The sequence below is a fragment of the Lissotriton vulgaris genome, chromosome 5 (assembly GCF_964263255.1).
Source record: "Lissotriton vulgaris chromosome 5, aLisVul1.2, whole genome shotgun sequence".
Taxonomy (NCBI): Eukaryota; Metazoa; Chordata; class Amphibia; order Caudata; family Salamandridae; genus Lissotriton; species Lissotriton vulgaris.
The window spans coordinates 714,813,790-714,834,127 of NC_141693.1; the positions used below are offsets into that span (position 1 = coordinate 714,813,790).

The window sequence follows — 20,338 nt, forward strand, 5'->3', positions numbered from 1 at the left end:
TTCTTCACGCACAAAATTGAAACAATCTATTTGGAAATAGCTATTTCACACCCCAACAGGACCCTGCAACCACATTCTATTATCACGTCTCGAACCACACCCGGTCCTTTCCAAACGGATTCACCTCACACTAGCTCACACTTGGACTCCTGGCCGCTTCTCAACCTGGATTCCCTGAAAAATATTTTAGGGAAATTAAAATCCGGCTCACCAAAGGATCCTCTTCCTATCCCAATATTAAAACAACTTGCCAACCCCCATCTGTCCCTTATTCTCAAAACCCTTAACTACTAGAATCCACGGTCCCTGCACATTGGAAACACGCCATGGTGACCCCTCTCCTGAAAAAGCCTACGGCCGACCGAGTGTTCTCTCCAACTATCGCCCAATATCTCTTCTGCCAGTCTTCTCCAAGATCCTTGAGAGACACATTCACTCTCATCTCTCCCAATTCATTGAATCTAATAATATCCTCCATCCGGCTTCCGAACTGGATTCTCCACCGAAACCACACTGCTGGGGCTCACAGAGAAGCTGCGCCACCATCTTGATAGAGGAGACAAAGCCGCGCTCATACTGCTCAACCTCCGCGCGGCGTTCAACATGATCTCCCATACTATACTCATCAACACACTAAGCTCGCTGGGCATTTGTGGCCCAGCATTGAACTGGATCTCCTCTTTTCTAGCCAACTGCACTTTTCAAATTTTTTCTACCACGGCCAAGTCCAATTTTCACTCTTCACCTCATGAGGTACCCCAGGCTTCTGTTCTCAGTCCTCTGCTTTTTAATTTGTATGTCAGGCCTCTAGCGCACATTGCCGAACAAGCCGGCCTGACCCTATTTACTTACGTCGATGACTCCCAGATCACCTTTTCCCTTTCAAGCACGGACCCCGGCTCGACTTTTCTCCTTCAAACAGGCTTAGGGAAAATTGCTACATGGATGAACAACAACCTTCTAAAATTGAATGGCCCTGTGGGGCCCGTCACACTGGCCTGCTGAGATGGGCGCCCTCCCGCTGCCCTCCAGACACGTCCGTAACCTGGGAGTTACTATTGACGACTCCCTAACCATGCACCAACAGGCAGTGAAAGTCTCAGCCGTCTGCTTTACCATCTTAAAATGGCTTAGGAAAGTAATCTGGATGCTGCCAGGTGATACCCAAAGATCTGTGGTCCATGCCCTTATAACATCTCGGCTGGACTATGGAAATGGCCTTTATTTGGGTTCTAACAAGGCAGTGACCAGATGACTGCAGCTGGTACAGAACTCTGCCACGAGATTACTGAGCAGCATTCCCAAAGCCACCCCCATCTCCGACTAGCTCCGCGACATACATTGGCTCAGGGTAGAGAGTTGTATCAAATTCAAAACCCTGAGCTATATTTTTAAAATCAAAATGGGCATGGCTCCACAGTACTTACAATCCCTTGTATGTCCCTACACTCCCATTCGCCATCTACGATCTACAACCCATGGAAAATGTCATTGTACCTAGAATCAAACTCTCCAAGATGGGTGGGAGATCTTTCTCCTACCTGGGAACATCACTATGGAACTCTCTCCCCCCTGACATCTGCAAAGAAACCATCTACACAAGCTTCCGCAGATCCCTTAAGACCTGGCTATTTAACCAATAGCTTTGTCTATCGGTATAAATAAGCTACTACCTGCACTTACTCCGTCCAGCGCCCGGAAACCCTTTTTGGGTAGCTGCCATGCTTTATAAGCTCAACAAATAAATAAATAAATACAGTGTTGGGCGTGGATCTTACGCATTCGGCGTGGCCTCGGGGGTTGAAGGCTTGGAGGCAGGATGAGCCGTAGCGGTGGGGGCCAGGAGACTCAGGGTTCCTGGCAGTGGTCGCAGCAGGGCACAGACAGGCTTGTCTTAGCACGCCAGCGGTCGCCATCTAGTAGGGGAGGGGGGTGGGGGGGGGAGTGGGAGACGGGACTGACCGGGGCGGGGCCGCACGGCTGGAAAGTGGCAACAGTCGGGCACAGGATACAAATAGCGTTTAAAACGGCAAAACAGTGAATACAGTAAGAAAATGCGCAGGTAGCAATCAGGCACAAAATACAATATAATCACAGGTTCCGCAGCAGCCTTGAACCCTGGGAAGAGAGGCTCAAGACTCGATCCGGCTGAGGAGCGGCTACTGGGGAGAGTGCAACCTGGCCAGAGGTCAAAGAATCACTATTTTAGTTGTATTATTCATGTGTGACAGTTTGTCTAACTTCTTTGTACAGTGTAAATTGTGCACTGTGTGCCAAATGTCAGAAGAAGCATCAGAAATCGATCTGAGCATGGTTGGTCAGTGCACACCCTAGCACAAATGGGTGTGTCCTTTATTCTAATAGGGCTTTGCACACATCACAAAATCTATCTATGGTTCCTTCCAACTCACAGCAGGTGGTGACCATTGACAATGTGGGGGCTCTGAACTTACCGGACCTGCAGAACAGGCTCTCGCCGTGAGGGAAACGGCTGCGGGGCTCCAAACACGCCATCACCATCGCCGTGAGGGGAACAGCAGGAAAACCACACCTCCCAGGTGTCCCAGGTGCTCCAGGCGCACCAGTGTCGATCCTGCTTGCGTCCGGAGGTGTTACAAAGCTGCGGAGCACCGAGCACTCTGGGGGGGCTCTGAACTTACCGGACCTGCAGAACAGGCTCTCGCCGTGAGAGAAACGGCTGTGGGGCTCCAAACACGCCATCACCATCGCGGTTAGGGGAACGGTAGGAGAACCACACCTCCCAGGTGCCTCAGGTGCTCCAGGCGCACCAGTGACGATCCAGCTTGCGCCCGGAGGCGCTACAAAGCTGTAGGACACGCGCGGGTGGCGACGGGCTAAGCCCGGGCAAAGGGCAGTCTGTGGCCGTCAGAGGCAGGAGGAGACCGGGCCGGGCTACCCCCCCCCCCCCCCTAAAACCTACTAAATGGGTAAGAGAAAGCAATTGTGTTATGGGGGTCAGGGGGGCCAAAAGCTAAAATCCCACGAAAATCTCATTCAATCATCTCATATTTGACCTCTGCTGTGGGTGTCATTAGCAAGGAAATCTCTAATGCTGAGAAGGAACTGGGTTTGAGCTCCCCGGTAATTTCAGTAGTCGTGCCCGAAACAAATGATGAAAGTTTGACCGGTGTAAATTCAGCGATCCAGCATGAGCAAATAACACCCGCACTAGAAATTGAGGCCAATGTTACTATAGTGGAAAACATAAATACAGCCACATCGACCTCTCAGCCCTGTTCAGAAAAGTCACCCGGTATAGGAACTCTACAATCTAAGGGCAAAAGAAATTCAAAGAAATGTGTAAGAAAGTCAAAACACATTGACTCTCCACAGAGCAACATTGATGAAACTATTTTCAATTTATTGGGCGACAAGATAGAGGAATTGTTTATCTTACGCTTGGAACCGAACCTAGTGGGTATTGCAAAAGACATTGTGGACACGTTAAATACCTGCGTCCAAGGTTTACTAAAGAGATGTGATGTAATTGACTCTTCTGTTAAAATTGTACATGGACAATATGATGATCTAGCGAAATATGCTCAGAACGCACATACATCTGGTGCAGGGCATAAAGAAAGCCATCCTATCCTGGACAGACCAAGCACTCCCCAAGCTACAGCGACCCTGACCACAGTTAATAGAGATCCAATTTCATCCATTATGACAAGGGGGAACCCATCGCCATTACCGGCACCTGTAGCCACTAATGGCATAGGAAACAAGCCTGTAGGATGCAATCAAAATATCAGCAAGATACCCCTAAAACCCTGTGAAACTAAATTGCACCTACCTCCAGAGGCAGTCCGTCTGGTTGCTATATTAACAGGGGTTCCGCCGTTAGAAATAAATTCTAGAGAGACCACTCAGGAGCTCCTTAGAAAATCAAGGAATTGGTGTAGCCAGTATGCTAGTGGAGAAACAGACATCGCCTCATGCATTAGCATGGTACGAAGGGTTGGATGGGTGGGTCATCAACCTAAGAGATTGACAGGAGATTGTATTGTCGTAAATTTCAATAAACACAAAGTAGCCGATAGTCTATTCTGGGATGGATCAGATCTGATCAATACTGGCACTAGGCCTATGCCCCAAGGTTATTTTTATCCCCCACCTATTATCCAGAGAAATGCTAGACCCACCCCCTTATTTTTTCATTCACAGACAAGGAAACAAGCTCCAAGTACTGGCATAACTTCTGGCCCCTGTTTAATTAATATTAACCAACCCATGACTCTAGAAGTGTCCCGGAATTCCCTGAAGGGGTCAGAAGGTTACCAGGATAAGGGTTTACCCCGGTCTAATTGTTTTTCCCCGTTATCCCATTTGGAGGAGAACGATTGACTAGGTGTTCCATTGGGAGTGGAAGGCATAGATCAGACCCATGCACCCTCTTGTAAAATGATGAGTTGGAACACCGCTGGAATAAGATAAAAAAAACAGGGATGAAAACTGGGTGGGATTTTTAAAGTCATATGACAATAGCATTACAAGAAACGTGGGATACATCAAATAGTTTCCTTTTGGATGGTTATAATCATTTTTGCGTCCCAGCAATCTCGGGCCTGGCGGGCAGAACCAAGGGAGGACTATTACTTCTCTTTGAGAGGTACTCTAAAACAGCTAGACTCTGGTAGCCATAACTGTCTGATAGTGGAACTATCTGTCCCACAAACATCTAAAATGTTATTTATTAACTTCTATAACTCAAGTGAGAGTAACTATGTAAATCAATTTTTTGTCAGTTTATAGCTCTGAACAGAACACATACGAGATCATTCTTATGGGTGACTTTAATATTCACCCATGTGGCCTCCACTGCGTAACAGATGAACAAGAAGGGCCCCCATATTCAGTGCTTACACACTTCGAACACACTAAGCAAGGGGAGGCCCTTGAGAATTATTTGGCCACTTTGAACCTATATGAATCAGGATGTAACAAAGGGGGTCCAAGGGCGTCCACGTTCATAGGTAATGACTCAGGTACAGTCATAGATTATATTTTTTTGTCTTCTTTTGTTTTATCAAGGGTTTTAGTGTATAAGGTTGGGGCATCTGTATTTAGTGATCATAACGCTGTGATCATAGAACTGGTCCCGGGGGAATTCCTGGGATTTAAAGAAACACAGGTCTCGGGAGGCAGCATTGTGACACTAAAAGACCAGGGCAGAAGACTCAAGTGGGCCAAGGAGGTTCCGGAAACGTTCCTGCTGGAAGTCTTGAATACGGTTGAAAATGAGATAGGCTAATTGTCTGGATAATGCGGCACCTTGTATAAAGATTGTTGGTGCTTTTGACACCATATGCAAACAAATAAATACCAACTTGTTGGCCAAAAATCGACCTGGCTCACACAAAGATAAAAAATGGTTCGACAGTAGCTGCTCCAAGGCACACTCTGCCCTGCTTAAAGTCTTGAAAGTTAGACCCAGAAACAGGGAACAGACAGCAGGTTTAAGAAAGACATGTAAACAGACTATCCTAGAACGGAAACAACAAATTAAAGAGGATGCCTGGAGCAAACTCTTAACAGTTGAGGTCCTGCGGGACAGTGGTAAATTCTGGACAACCATAAATCAGTCTTTCTTCTCAGATGAAGAGAACTCCCCTATGGAATGTAAAATCCCAGCCGATCGGTGGACGGCTCACTTTGGGAACATTTATGGGCTACAGAGACACAAAAGATCCTCAACGGCTTTTTCTCTTCAACAACCAGTGGCCCCGGTAGTTTTTCAGGTTGATGATGTGGAAAGAGCAATTGAGGAGACATTGAAGAATAAGGCGCCAGGACCAGATGGGGTCCCTGCGGACTTATCTAAGAGTGCCCCTAAATTTTGGGCCAAGATCTTGACAAATGTCTTTAACGCTTCTGGGTCAAATTGCTTTCCCGCATCATGGGCTAAATCAATCATCATTCCGGTTTTTAAAAAGGGGTCAAGGGGAAATCCCTCTTGCTACAGACCTATCTCATTGATAGATTATGCAGTTAAAATCCTGGGAAGAGTTATTTTGCATAAATTGACAGACTGCATGGAGGGTAAAGGGCTTTTGTCAAATGCCCAATATGGTTTTAGATCGAAGAGAAGTACCCTCAATCAGTGCCTCAACTTACAGCTTTTAATAAGTAAATATACTATAGCCAAAGAGGGGTCACTTTATATGGGGTTTATGGACCTCTCGACAGCCTTTAACCTGGTGAACAGGTCAAAGCTGTGGCAAATTTTATTGAATTTGGATATTGACCCTCCCCTAGTAAAAATTTTAGCTGACCTTTATTGTGGTCTTTTAGCTTCAGTTAGGGTTACTCAGGAAGGGAGATGCACGAGTCACTTTAGGTCAGAGAAGAGGGTCAGGCAGGGGTGTATATTGGCCCCACTTTTCTTCACATTATTTGTCAATGCGCTTGAGCAGGCCTTAAGAGAGGCCACTTTGGATGTGCAGCGTTTAGGAGAAGCTGGTATACCGGTCCTCCTTTACGCGGACGACGCCGTCCTTGTGGCCCGCTCAGGGGTGGGATTGAAAAAATTGCTAGATGTTTTCTGCAAATTTATGGAGTCCTTGAACCTGAAAATTAACACAAAGAAATCTCAGGTCATGATAGTAGGGGAATATAGCAGAAAGAAGAAAGTGAATAAGTTCTTTTGTGGGGGAGAAGAGGTGAAAAGAGTGCCCACTTTTACTTACCATGGGGTCCTCTTTGATGAAAGAGGGTCCTGGGGCCCGCAACAGAAACATAAAAGAAACCTGCTAGCGAGATCCACCTCAGTCCTTATGGGATTTACAAAACGGCTAGGGTCCAGACCAATGGAGGCTATCTTAAAGGTGTATAAAGCCAAATGCTTAGCAATTGCTACATACGGCTCAGCAATTTGGGGATATACAAGTCATGAGAAGTATATACAAGTCAGGAGAAGTATGGCTCACCGGTTAGAGGAGGCAGACCCTGAAGCAGAGGTCAGACCTGGGACCAGGGTTCAATTCCCGACGTGGCAGGATCTTGAGCCCAAATGTCCACGGACTCGATAATTCTCGCTTCGGTGCCTACTCTAATCACGGGTTCACACTCTGCAACTCTGGGCATTAGCTTTCTTAATCTCCACTACGGCCGCCTCCCGCGGCGGGATGCCTGGCTTTCACCTTGGAGATGCCCTGTACGGGTTATCTCACACGGAAAAAGCCAGGACGGGTTCCCAAAGCAAGCGACAAGATGCCTCACGGTGATTCGAGCGCTATAAAAGAATATATAACATGATAGAATCCAAGTGATGGAAAACATATTTTTAAGATCATTATTATCAGTGCCACAGTCTACCCCTACCTTTTCTGTTCAAACAGAGTTGGGGCTGGGATATGTCACAGATCTATTGAAAATTGCCCCTGTGATCTGTTGGCTTAAAACCTGGCTTAACCAGGAAATCTTACTAAATCACTTGATTCTAAAAGATTGCCTCACTTTGGATAGAGCAAGTAGGATCCCATGGTTGGCCTACATTAAATCAACTTTGTCAAAATTTGGGCGACCTGAACTTTATTTCTCCCCTGAACGCATAAAAAGAGAAGATGTAAAATGGACAAAAATCGCGTTGTTAAACTTACTTACATCAGAGAGGGAGGAGTTAGAATTGAAAAAACCTACTGTAAGAGCTAATTAAGCATTAGTAAGCTCCGCTGGACTCGAGCCCTATCTTAATCTAGTAACGCGACCCTTCCATCGGTACCTGCTAACTAGATTTCGCTTTAATTTAATTCATTTGACATTGGGCTCTTTTCCAAAATGGGGCACTCCAGATAATACTGACCCCTGCAAATGTGACAATTTCTCCACACAAGACACTTTACACTTTGTTATGTTTTGCGAGTACTACAAAAGTACATATTGCCTATTTTGAGGGAGGCAGGGTTCACACAGGTTAGACCTGCCCTCTTATATTTGCAATTGTTAAATAGTCCCCGCATCACATTTCATGTTGCCAGCATTTTAGTAGCTGGAGTGCGGATCAATAAGAAGAGTATATGTGCCCGGAATACCCAAGACTGATTTTGATTGAATTAGAGGGCTGGTTTTAAAGTCATTATAAGAATTAATTGTTAAAGTGCTATGTTTCAGCAGTTCTCTGATGATTTTAAAATCTTTAAAAAAATATTTATATAATATGGTTATTGTCTAGTTTACATGAAATGATTGTACCTCTTTTTATGATTTTAAATTATCGAATAAAAGTGTTTTTGACTGACTGACTGACAGTGACAATGTGTAATTTTTAGGTCTCGCCTAGGCAGCGTTTGCGCTGTCTCTTCGAGACTTGCTGTATTCAGTATATGGGCATGAAGCTCCGCCCACTTTCCATCCATCTTTTTAATTGGCTCCTGTCAGTATCCTTTGTACATGATGGCTTTTCATTGGTCAATAGGCTTAGTAGTTTCTCCTTATAGTTGCCTTTTCTCTTTTTCTATCCTCCCATGAGTACACCCCCTGTTACATGTGTTGTTACTCTATACACTTTAATTGCAGCCTCAGAGCTTTATTGTCTAACGTCTTTTTCCTGACCGTTGTTGTAGGTAGGACACACACTACCGCAAAGCTTTCGTGTTTTTTTAATGTTCTCAGCATGGCATGCCTTAGCTAGAATAATAGGTACTACACCTTTCTTTTGTTTTTTGCGGCACCGAACGTGGCCTTTTTTTGGTTTATTTCTTCAGTTAAAGGGTGGGTGTTGCAATTGCTTGAAAAGTAAAGAAATAAGAAAACATTTGTATTGTTATTTCGATTACTTTACTTTTGAAGCAATCGCGGCACCCGCTCTTAAGCTTAAAATGTTTATAGCTAAAGCACAAGTCCTGCAATTGCTTTGCAATGCCATAGTTCTCGTATTATTGAATATTTGAACTATTGGCATTGTATTATTATTATTAGCAACGCCAAAAGCTCAAACTTTCAGTAATATTAGACCTTTTGCATTGCAAATTCTTGTTCCTTTAAGCTACCTAGGACATTTACAATCACTCAGAGTGATTATTACCCAAGGTCTAACAGAAGAGTCATTTCCTCAATGTCTATGTTTAACTTAGCTTAACTAGAGCTACTGCCTTATAACACACTCACAAAACTAGCTGAAATATTGTCATATCCCCAAAACATATTTCTCATAACACGATTTGATTTCGACACTCATAAATATGCAGATTCGGATAGAAAGCACACATATATTTTGGAACTGCTGTACCCCTTCCATAGCAGCAAAATCATGTTTTAGTGTGATATTTTCGTGGATATATATATAGGTTCTTTGTTTTCAAACTCCTTTCCAAGTAGAGGGTAAATGGAATTTTTATTTTTAAAAGCACAGTAGAAGTAGCTAGACACATGACGATTGCGTCCCCAACAAATAAACAAATATATAAAATCTGTGATGTTTACCTTCCAACCTCCACTGTCTTGGCTCGAGCACCTCCGCTGGCTCTCCTGCTGCCACTGGATGAAGATGAGCCAAGCGAGTCACTCGATGAGCTGCTAATGCTGTCGCTGTCCTGACCTCGGCCCCAGGACGTTGCTGCCCATCCACCACGCAGAGGACGGCGACTCAGAGTAGGAGAGCTGTCTGAGGTAGTCTCTGGGGCACTGCTATCAATACTAGCCATGCCTAGAGTCCCATAAAGACAAAATGAGAGTTAAATGAAATAACCCAATTCCTTCTCTATATTATTCTCTAGTGACATATCTCCCAAACCACTCGCACCATTGCACAGACCACTGCTTGAAATGTACAAGTGCTAATCATGTTTTTATGCACTATCTAAAATGACCTAAGAACTTGTGGAAGTTGTTCTCAACTCTGAAGTACCTCTAGCATCATTAGAAAGATAATGAGAACCTGATTACCATCTACTAAAAGAAAGTAAATTAAATCCGTGAAATAACACAATCGTTGTTGAAATAACTAATTGTCAAGATTGCTTGTTAAAATGTTTTTTTAAACAATTTTATTCATGTGGCCCAAGATCTCGCTAGCTGCCACCATTTCCGTCAAAGATAATGCACTGAATCTTTTTTGAACAACTTATTCATTCACTTGTGTAAAGGAACTGTAGAAGCAACATGGTCTCGTCTGTTTGCCATGTGTCTTTTTACGTGTGTCTATAACAGTCCTCCTGTCTTCGCCAGTCCAAGGACTAGCTTTCTTTTCTATCTGTGATCTCTCTTAGCCTATGTGAAGTTGATTTGAGGAGAGGAAAATAGAGCTGTGTTCTTGTTCCGTGCAGGACAGGGAAAAGGGAAAGTGACATAAATGCACAGCTGTAAAATAAGGCCGAGTAGAAGAAAAACAAGCATTTGCAATGTAAATTGGTCTTGCATTTGTGACAATTGGAGGTAATGGCGTGGTAAATCAGAACGTATTTTACTCATGTGTTTTGTATTGGAGTGGCTGTATGGGATGTGGAGTGGAATTATGTGGATTGGATTGGAATTGTTAGTTGTGGAATTGCGTGGAGTGGATTTGTGTATTGGAATTATATGGCACGTGGTGCAGTGGAAATATGTGGAGAGTAATTATTTAGTATTGAGAGTACTGGAATTATGTGAAGTTGGATTGTGAGTGTAACTATTTGTAGTTGTGCAGCGGTATGTTGTGGAGTTTAATTATGAGGTGTGCTGTTGAATTTTAAGGCATGATGTGGAATTCTGTGGTGTGTTTGGATGTATGTGTTGTGTAATTGTGTTGTTGAGTTTAAATATGTGGTTTGTGTTCGAATTATGTGGTGTGGTGTGGAATGGCAATGTGTTAAGTTGAATTGTTGCCATTGCATGCACTTCCAGCAGCAACAAGGGCATTAATGATGTCAATCAGCGTCTTGTCCATTATGTCTGCAACTGCGCGATTGCCCTACTAGTTTAGCTCACACATAGGCAAGGCTTATTGGCTTGCCAATGCTCAATGTAAATAGTGAGCCTGGTCCTTATTGTATTGACCTAGAAGGGTGAAAATACTTGCTGGACCTGTCATATTTAAAGCTATGTATTGTAGGTTTCGTGAAGATTTAAAAAACAGATGCATTGACGCACTGAGTTATCCACAGCTGCACTCCCTTTAGAAAATTAAGAAACTGATCATTCCTGCGTTCTACAGTGACCCATGTGTACCACTCCAGTTGTCGCCGATCTAAAATCTGAGGCTGTATTCATTTATTTACAACAATTTATATAGTTCGTCTGCAATGAACCTGAATATAGATGGAAGCATGGCTGCATTTGCAAACATATTTTAATGATACGTATTTGTTGTTTCCAACCTTTAAAGCAAAGGTCTGCAACTGCGAACAGACGAGACATCATATAGAAAGATGCAGGGAGTTAATGTTCCCAAAGGCTTTTAGCAAAACAATTCAGCAAGGTGTGTACGTAAATTGCAATAGAATTAAAAGTGTACCAGATGTAATGCCTCTTTTGAGGCCACTGTGCACGGCGGGAAGCATGCCTCAAGGTGGGCCATATCTGAAAAGGACCGGGCAGGAGGCGGAACATAATTATTAAGACTAAGGAAAGTAAGTTAGATAACACATTTTACAATTAAACCACACTATTCAGTTCAATGAGGGTAAATAATAGAGAATGTCTGAATAATATTCTAAAAATTTATTTTTATAGCGTGATTTTATTCTCCTTAACATTGGATACAGGTGCAGGCAATGGCATCTACGTGCAAGCGCACGGGTAGGAATGTTTACGAGGTGTACTGTATTAGTATGTGTGTGCCTATGAGTGAGAAATAATGTTTGTGTGTGTGAATGAGGGTGTGAAGTGTATATCAATCCGCCTGTGATTGTATATGTGTATATGTGATTCTCAGTGTGTGATTTTTGCTTGTATTTGTGTGTGTTGTTTGTGTGTGATAGTGTGTGTATTACTGGGCTAGTGTATGTGATTGGGTTAGTGTGTGTGTGTGTGTGTGTGAGTGCGCGAATGTGTGTGCATTTTTGTGAGATTGTTCCTGGGTGTGAGTGTGCCAGTGTGTCTCTGGGTATATTTTTGGGTCTGTCGGCGTGTGTTTCTGTATCCGTGAGTGTGTCGACGTTGTTTCTATGTGACAGTGCGCATGTGATTGTTGGCTTGCAAGTGAACGTTTTACCTTTCGCTTTATTAAAAACGCTCAATTCCTTACAGGGAATGAAAATACATGCATCATATGTGTCAAGATTACAGGCTGTGAGCTTTTGTGAAGAATTCCTATTAAAACAAGCATTTGCAATGCAGTAGTTCTCACATTTGTCAGGGTTAGAGCTATTGGCACTGTAAATGACGATGTCTTATCTAAGAATTTTTGTTTGGAGTGTAGTAGATGTATGAACAGAGACAAAACTGCAGCACTGCTTAGAGGACTTAGAATGAGGAATTACCACTGGGACATGAGAAGCAGCTGCAGCACTGTCTAGAGGAATTAGAATGACGATTTACAGATGAGACCAGAGAAGCAGGAAGCAGCACTGTGTGGAGGACTTAGAATGAGAAATTACCAACAGGACCAAAGATGCAGTGGTAGCACTGCTTAGAGGACTTGGAATGAAGAATTACCACTGGGACCAGAGAAACAGCTTTTAGCACTGCCTAGAGAACTAAGAATGGGGAATTACTGATGTGAGCTGAGCAACAGCTGCAACACTGTCTAGAGGACTTAGAATGGAGGAATTACTGACGGGACCAAAGAAGCAGCTGCAGCACTGTTTAGAGGACTTAGAATGAGGAATTACCGATGGGACTAGAGAAGCAGCTGCAGCACTGTCTAGAAGTCTAAGAATGAGGAATTACCACTGGGAGTAGAGAAGCAGCTGCAGCACTGCCTAGAGGACTAAGAATGAGGAATTACCACTGGGACCAGAGAAGCAGCTGCAGCACTGGTTAGAGGACTAGGAATGAGGAATTATCACTGGGAACAAAGACACAGCTGCAACAAAGAGAGAACAAGATTCACAGCCCTGTTTACAGAAATGGATCTCTGTGCGAGTGAAATATAATTAATTGTAAAAACGAAACATTGGGTAAAAGGGAGCTAGCGAGTAAAGTCAAATTTCTAACACTCCAACGACGGCTCTATGGGGTTCTGTACATGACGGAGGGCGAGGACGATACCCAAACGGCATGGATGGTGCTGGACGCCTCAATGACCTTCAACAGTATCGAATGGCCTTACTTATTTAAGGTTCTCCAGAGACTGGGCTTTGGACCGGTTTTCTGCAGTTGGGTGCGCCTGTTATACGAACAGCCGGTGGCGAGGGTGAGGGTAAACGGAGCGATTTCCTGTGCATTGCCCCTGGCATAGAGGCACCAGGCAGGGGTGCCCACTGTACCCTCTCCTCTTCGCCCTGGCCCTGGAACCGTTGGCCCACTGGATTCGAAGAGACAGGTCTTTCGGGGGTGTGTCGATTACCAACGAGTGGGAGGAGCGTCTATCACTATAGGCAGATGATATTGTGCTCTACATGAATAGACCATACCACTCAATGGCACAGGCTCTTCATCTCTTTGAATTGTTTGGCAGTTACTCCGGTTATACGATTAACTGGGCCAAAAAGTTCATTTACCCCCTCTCCGGCCCCCTTGCGGATTCCGTCGCGGTGTCCTGCTGTGATAGTCTCTGAGGGCTTTAAATACCTGGGGTTGTATGTCACCAGGGACAGAGTAGAGTTTTTTGATAAAAATCTTGAGCCCCACCTGTCGTGACCCACTGGAGATTCTTGCCTCTATCCCTGATGGGGTGTGCCGCGCTCTTTAAGATGCTGGCCCTACCACGCCTCCTATATATCCTGCAAAATTCGCCTAATCCAATCCCCAGAGGAGTGTTCAAACGTATATCCCAGTCGCTGCGGATGCTGCTCTGGGATGGTGGGAACCAGAGAATAGCGTTGCAAAAGCTCACAAGAGGGGTGTACGATGGGGGGCTGTCCCTCCCGGACGTCCAATTGTATTACTGGGCCTCCCAGTTACAGGTGGTTAATGACTGGGTGTATGAGACGGGTTCGGAGCCTGCCTACAGGGTAGATAAACATGTCATGCCGGGGGGCAACTGCGAGCCTCTTTTGTATAACCCTCGCATGTGCCTACTCAGTGGGTCAACCGTCTATACTTACTTGCCGGTCGGCATCTGCATACATCCTCCTTCTCCTTCAACGCTCCTAGCAAATAATGTCAGCCAACAATCTCAGTTCTTGGTGATGGTCATTGTTGGCCGCAGATTTATTAATATCAATAATGATTATTGATAACAATATTAATAACATATTAATAACATACTGGTTGTACAATCTTCATTTGCGAACTTTAACCATAAATTATGCACATCACATTACAGTTTATGACACCTTCCCCTGGTACAGGTGTCCGTCTCTCGTGCACCCATCAGTTCGTAAATGGCACTTGTGTACAACCAGTTCTTAATCAGTTTCTTGGTGTTCCGGTAGTTGGTTGGCCACACCCCTTTTTGGGTGTCATGGAGGGGAGCTTCTTTGCCTGGAGTTAGGTCCCCAGCTCGCTACCATTTGCGCCCTGCCGTCCGGCCGGGTCTGGGCCGCGAGTGCCGTCTCCGTCTTTTCCTCCCCTCCTTTGTGCGGCCACGTCACCCTGCCGTGCGGCATTGAAAAGTGAGTGGCCCTCCTCCTACACACCGCCCACCGGTGTGTTTGGTTAGCCAACGATTGTAGGATTTCCGCCAACGCTTTCCCCACTGTCCAGCACTGCGACTCTGCTGTTCCTCAGGTGTGGGTGGGTGGGCTTCAAACGATGTCGTTGTCGCGCCGCTCTCCCAGCTCCTTCGAAGACGTTGTGCTTCTGGTTGGGGAGCGGCGGTGTTTAAATCCCCTTGAGCCCCCTACGGGCTTCAGGTGAACCCCCTTTGATTGGTGGGTTCAAAGGTAGCAAGGTTGGCCATTGGTCGCCCCCCATGGGCGCCAAGGTCACAAGGTCACTTCCTGTCGGGGTGGCTGGTGCGCACCCCGCTTCCGCTGGTCCTGGCCGCTTCGGGGCGCCCAGGACCAGTTCCATCTCCCCCTGTTGGCACCGCGTGGGTTATGGCGCCGGCCCTTGAGCCTCCCCCACCCTGCGGGTGGGTGCGGCGGCCTCTGCAATAACCCTCGCATGTGCCTACTCAGTGGGTCAACCGTCTATACTTACTTGCCGGTCGGCATCTGCATACATCCTCCTTCTCCTTCAACGCTCCTAGCAAATAATGTCAGCCAACAATCTCAGTTCTTGGTGATGGTCATTGTTGGCCGCAGATTTATTAATATCAATAATGATTATTGATAACAATATTAATAACATATTAATAACATACTGGTTGTACAATCTTCATTTGCGAACTTTAACCATAAATTATGCACATCACATTACAGTTTATGACACCTTCCCCTGGTACAGGTGTCTGTCTCTCGTGCACCCATCAGTTCGTAAATGGCACTTGTGTACAACCAGTTCTTAATCAGTTTCTTGGTGTTCCGGTAGTTGGTTGGCCACACCCCTTTTTGGGTGTCATGGAGGGGAGCTTCTTTGCCTGGAGTTAGGTCCCCAGCTCGCTACCATTTGCGCCCTGCCGTCCGGCCGGGTCTGGGCCGCGAGTGCCGTCTCCGTCTTTTCCTCCCCTCCTTTGTGCGGCCACGTCACCCTGCCGTGCGGCATTGAAAAGTGAGTGGCCCTCCTCCTACACACCGCCCACCGGTGTGTTTGGTTAGCCAACGATTGTAGGATTTCCGCCACGCCGCAGGGAGGCTCACGTCTTTCTGCGGCTCCCCCCTCTGCCCCTTGGTTCGTGGCCACCTACCTTCCCCCTTCTCTTGCTCCTTTTTTAACGACAACCCGCGAGCGTCATTGCGCCCCACAAGTTGCCCCAGAACACCTCCATTCCTTTGTCGGACAGATGCACCCCATCTTGTCCATATAGCTCTGGGCGGCCTGGGTGGATGAGGCCGTGCCGGATTGATTCCAGGCCGTTGGTTGAGCAAAACTTGTGCATGGCGATATTTAACTTGCGCCTCGCGTTATCAACCGCTTTGTTGGAGTCGGCACCCCTCCAGTGCCTCCTGCTGATCATCTCCGACCACACCACTGTCGTGGTCCCCAGCCATGCCGCCGCTTTGGCGATGTCCTTCTGGATGGCTTGGCCCACCGCTTTGCGGCCCAACCGCGTTAGGTCGTTCCCTCCTAGATGTATGATCAGTACGTCCGGCAACCACGCTGAGTCTGCCATGAGGCCGTCCAGGGTCGGTAGCAACTGCTCCCATCTCATGCCGGGCCGTCCGATCCAGCGGATGTATGTCGCCTTGGGTCTGCTTTCCTGGTGCCCGACTCGCCTCCACCAGGACTCCATTCTGGATACGAATGAGTGTCCTACGACCCATACCAGTTGTGGGCGTCCTCCTGCCGAGAGAAAATGCTCAATTAAGGTGGCTTTCTGCGCACCGGGTGTGGACGAGGGAGGGGCAGGAAACCCTGCCGTACGGCATCCCAAGGCGGCTGCTCCCCCCCACCCCCACTACCCCTCTCCCCTTTCTGTTTCATTTTTTTTTTTTTTTTTTTATATATGAGATGCGGGCGTATGTAAGACTTGTAGGCCCTGGACCGCCATCTACCCACGGCCTGGATCCTGTCCTCTGGCATGCCATACTGCGATGCCGAGGTCGCCGCCCCGATCCTGAAGGAGTGCGGGGCAAATGATGTTGCGTGGAGCCCCGCCTTACTGAGGCCCTGGCGCATTACGGCCGTGAACTGGAACCTGCTCAAGTTCCTTCCATCCTGGTGTACAAAGAGGGGGCCATCCCCCGCCGGGCGAACCGCCATGTATTGAAACAGCCAGCACACTGCGCAGCGCCCCACCTCTGGAATACAATGTAGGTGTATCGTCGCCCCTTTTCGGGCCCTATCCGTTTTGGATTGCCTAAGCGTGAGCTCCACAGCTTTTACCATCGGCTTGATGTCCCTTGCCTGCAGGCAGCGCTGCGCCGGGCCTGACCTGTTGGGGGCCACTATTTCGCTTACCCGAAATGCCCCAAAGAAAGCCGTGGTGAACGCGGCCCCGAAGAGTAGCCGCTCATACCTGTCTGCAATGATGCTGGATAGGGCGCTAAGTAACCGACCTAGCTTGTCATAATCAATGGGGCGTCTGGCGTCCTTCTTGGTCCCCTCGATTTTTCGCCAGCCTTTCAGGGCTGCTTTCAAGTAGACAGTTGTCGTGGGGTCCTCGCCTGTGTGGAGCCTGGCAAAGTATGCAATGGCGGCCAGGTGCGCCTGTGCCCAAGACCTTGTTTTCTTAGCGTCGAATGCCCACTGTACGAATTTCTCCACCGCTGTGCGCACCCTTGCTTTGTCTTCCAGCGACTCTATGCGCCCTACTCATTACTGTGGCCGCGTATTTCTTGTATCTCCTGTGCGCCTCAGAGGTGAGTGAGTGCCCTATTAATCTGGACAAGTCAACCCCCCCAGGTCCCACAGGTATGATGGAAAGGGGGTCATCACCTCGTCCGCACCGGGTAGAAGTTGTTTGAACCGTGTCATCTGTGACCGGGATAGCGCATCGGCGACCGTGTTCTCTGTCCCCGGCACGTGTCAGGCCTTCAGCTCCAGGTTCCCCTCGAGCTGCAATTTAACCAACTCTCGCATTAGCCTCAACATGCCCGGGCATCTTGCTGCGCCTCTGTTAATGGCCTGCACTACCCCCAAGTTATCCGACCACAAGGTGAGCTTCAGGTTCCTTATCTCTTTTTTCCATACCGTCAGAGCCACTACTATTGGGAATAGTTCGAGGAACGTGATGTTTTTTGTGAGCCCCTGCGCATGCCACCTGTCTGGCCACTGGCTGGCACACCATCTGGTCCCCAGGACCGCCCCAAATCCCAGGCTCCCGGCTGCGTCTGTGTATAGGGATAGCTGATCCGCTGTTACCCAACCCTCTTTCCAGATCAGCACGCCATTGAAATCCTGCAGGAATTCGTCCCATACCTGTAGATCCTGCCTTACACCCGTGCTCAGCCGGATGTGGTGGTGCTTGTGGGTGACGCCAGCCGTTAGTGCGGTGAGGCGCCTTGAAAAGACCCTGGCGGGCGGGATGACCCTCGCCGCAAAGTTCAGCCTGCCTACCACCCCCTGGATATCCCTGAGGGTGGCTTTGCGCCGGCCCCGTAGTTTGGCTATTTCTTCCCTGAACTCCTGCACCTTCTCCGGGGGGAGCCTGGCGGTCCCCGCCGTGGAGTCCAGCTCAATGCCCAAGAACGTCAGTCTAGTCGTTGGGCCTGTCGTCTTCTCCTTTGCTAAGGGGACTCCGAGTGTTTCGGTCAGGTCCTCGAACGCCGCCAATGTACTGGCGCACGTCGGGGCTCCCGCCGGTCCTGTGAACAGGAAATCATCCAGGTAGTGCAGCTTCCCGCCCCCCTGATGCCTGTCGTGGAGGGCCCATTCCAGAAAGGTAGCGAATTGCTCGAAATAAGCGCATGATATGGCACATCCCATGGGCATGGCTTTGTCGACGTACACGCCCCCTTCCCATTGGAAGCCGAGCAGGTGGAAGCTGGTCGGATGTACCGGTAGTAAGCGAAAGGCAGATTCGATGTCCGCCTTGGCCATGAGGGCCCCCTTCCCTGCCGCTTTGACTAGTGCGATCGCGTCATCCACTGACGCGTAACCCACAGAGCATGCTTCCTGATCGATGCCATCATTTACAGACCCCCCCTCAGGGTATGACAAGTGGTGTATCAGCCTGAATTGGCCCTTTTCCTTTTTTGGAACTACTCCTAGTGGGGAGATGACTATTCCTTTGCACAATTCCTGAGGGAGGGGGCCCTCGATTCTACCCAGGCTCTTCTCCTTTTCTATCTTCGCGCTCACCACCCGGGGGTGCTGCCTCGCTGATTGTAAGTTATTCGCTCCCGTTAATGGCAGTGGGCCTTGAAACGGGATAATGAAGCCTTTTTCAAAACCCTCTACTAGCGTCCTGGCGTCTGTTTTGTTTGGGTACCTGTTTGCTAAACTGCGCAGCTGTTGTGTATTAATGGGGGACCTAGCCAGCTGGCACTGTTGAACGTTTACTAGTGTCCTGCCCCCACTAGCCTTCGGGCTAGTGCTTCTTGTGTTTCTCTTTCTTTTCGCTCTTTGCTTCCCGCTTGGAGCCTTTGCATGTCGCTGCAGCGTGTTTCCCCCCGCAGCTTGAGCATGCATGTTGGAATTTGCACGAGGAGCCCCATGAACAGTCCCCCGCATCGTATCTCCAGCATATGGCCTTGGTCGCGGGGGGGGAGCTGGACCGCCCAGAGGAATGCTTCTGGTAGTTTTTGTTCTTCCCCTTGTGGGACGAACCCCGAAAGGACTGGTCGTATTTCCCCGTCCAGGCTCTCACTTCTTTGGCAGCGAGCATTTTATGAATAAAACCTGAAACGTCCTCCTCGTTCCACTCCATCTCTGGGTGCCTCTGCATCTTTAACCTGAAACCCTTATCATATTCCAACCATGCATCCCCGGGGAATTGCCTCTGCGCAGAATGTATGTTAGCCTCATACAGCCATAGGTCAGCTGCGCAATGGGGGAACCTCTCTACTATGATACACGCCATGATCCTGAAAGCGTCTAGCCAATTCTCGAAGTTCCGCTCCTTTCTAGCCCCTCGCCTCTCCCTTTTTTCATCCTCTCTCCTGTCACATGTGGTCAGGTCGAGGCCCTCTAGCTGTATTTCTAGGAGCAAGAATATATCGATGAACTCCTTGCGCCATATCCTCTCTTTTACTGCAAGAGGAATAAGGCACGCAAGCCCCGTGGCTTTCGTCGTCAAGGAGGCAGGGCCGGGGGATGGTCTGGCGTACAGGTCACTGCCTAGCCCCCCCGACCCCGGGCTCCCGGACCCAGTATTGTACCCCCACCCGGGTAATGGGGAAACCTGATCCCCCTGCGGGGATAGGCCCACCTGCTCCTGCACCCTTGACTGCCGGGCCCACCCCGGATCCATCATGTGCCACGTTAAGCCCCCTGTCTCGTCAGTGCGTTGTTCCCTGGGCCCCGCCGCCCCCTGCCCTGAGCTGTTCAGTAACGTCGGAGCGAGCGATTTCAAACATTCTTTTACAATGGTACTAATATGCTCACCATTAACCGCTCCGCCGTTCGTCTCACCCTGCTTGCTGTCGTCTGACCTCAGCGGCGGGAGCTTCTGGCGCACTTTCCTTGGGGGATTCCTCTTGTACGTCTTCTTCCTCGGCGTGGTCTTAGGCTTCTTGGGTGCTGACGGGCCTGCTTCCTCCTCTGCCTGGCCGTCCGGCCTATTCTCCTTCCCTTTGGCCAAATGGGGCTGGAG

General features: G+C 48.0%; 1 protein-coding gene across 1 annotated transcript in view; it reads right to left on the reverse strand.

The window, feature by feature from the left end:
• Positions 1–20,338, reverse strand: part of ZSWIM8 (zinc finger SWIM-type containing 8) — a 2,802,584-nt gene that overhangs the window by 983,305 nt on the left and 1,798,941 nt on the right. The window contains exon 18 of the mRNA XM_086922151.1: positions 9,442–9,664. Within this exon, the coding sequence (XP_086778277.1) occupies positions 9,442–9,664 (223 nt within the window). The remainder of the gene's footprint in view (positions 1–9,441; positions 9,665–20,338) is intronic.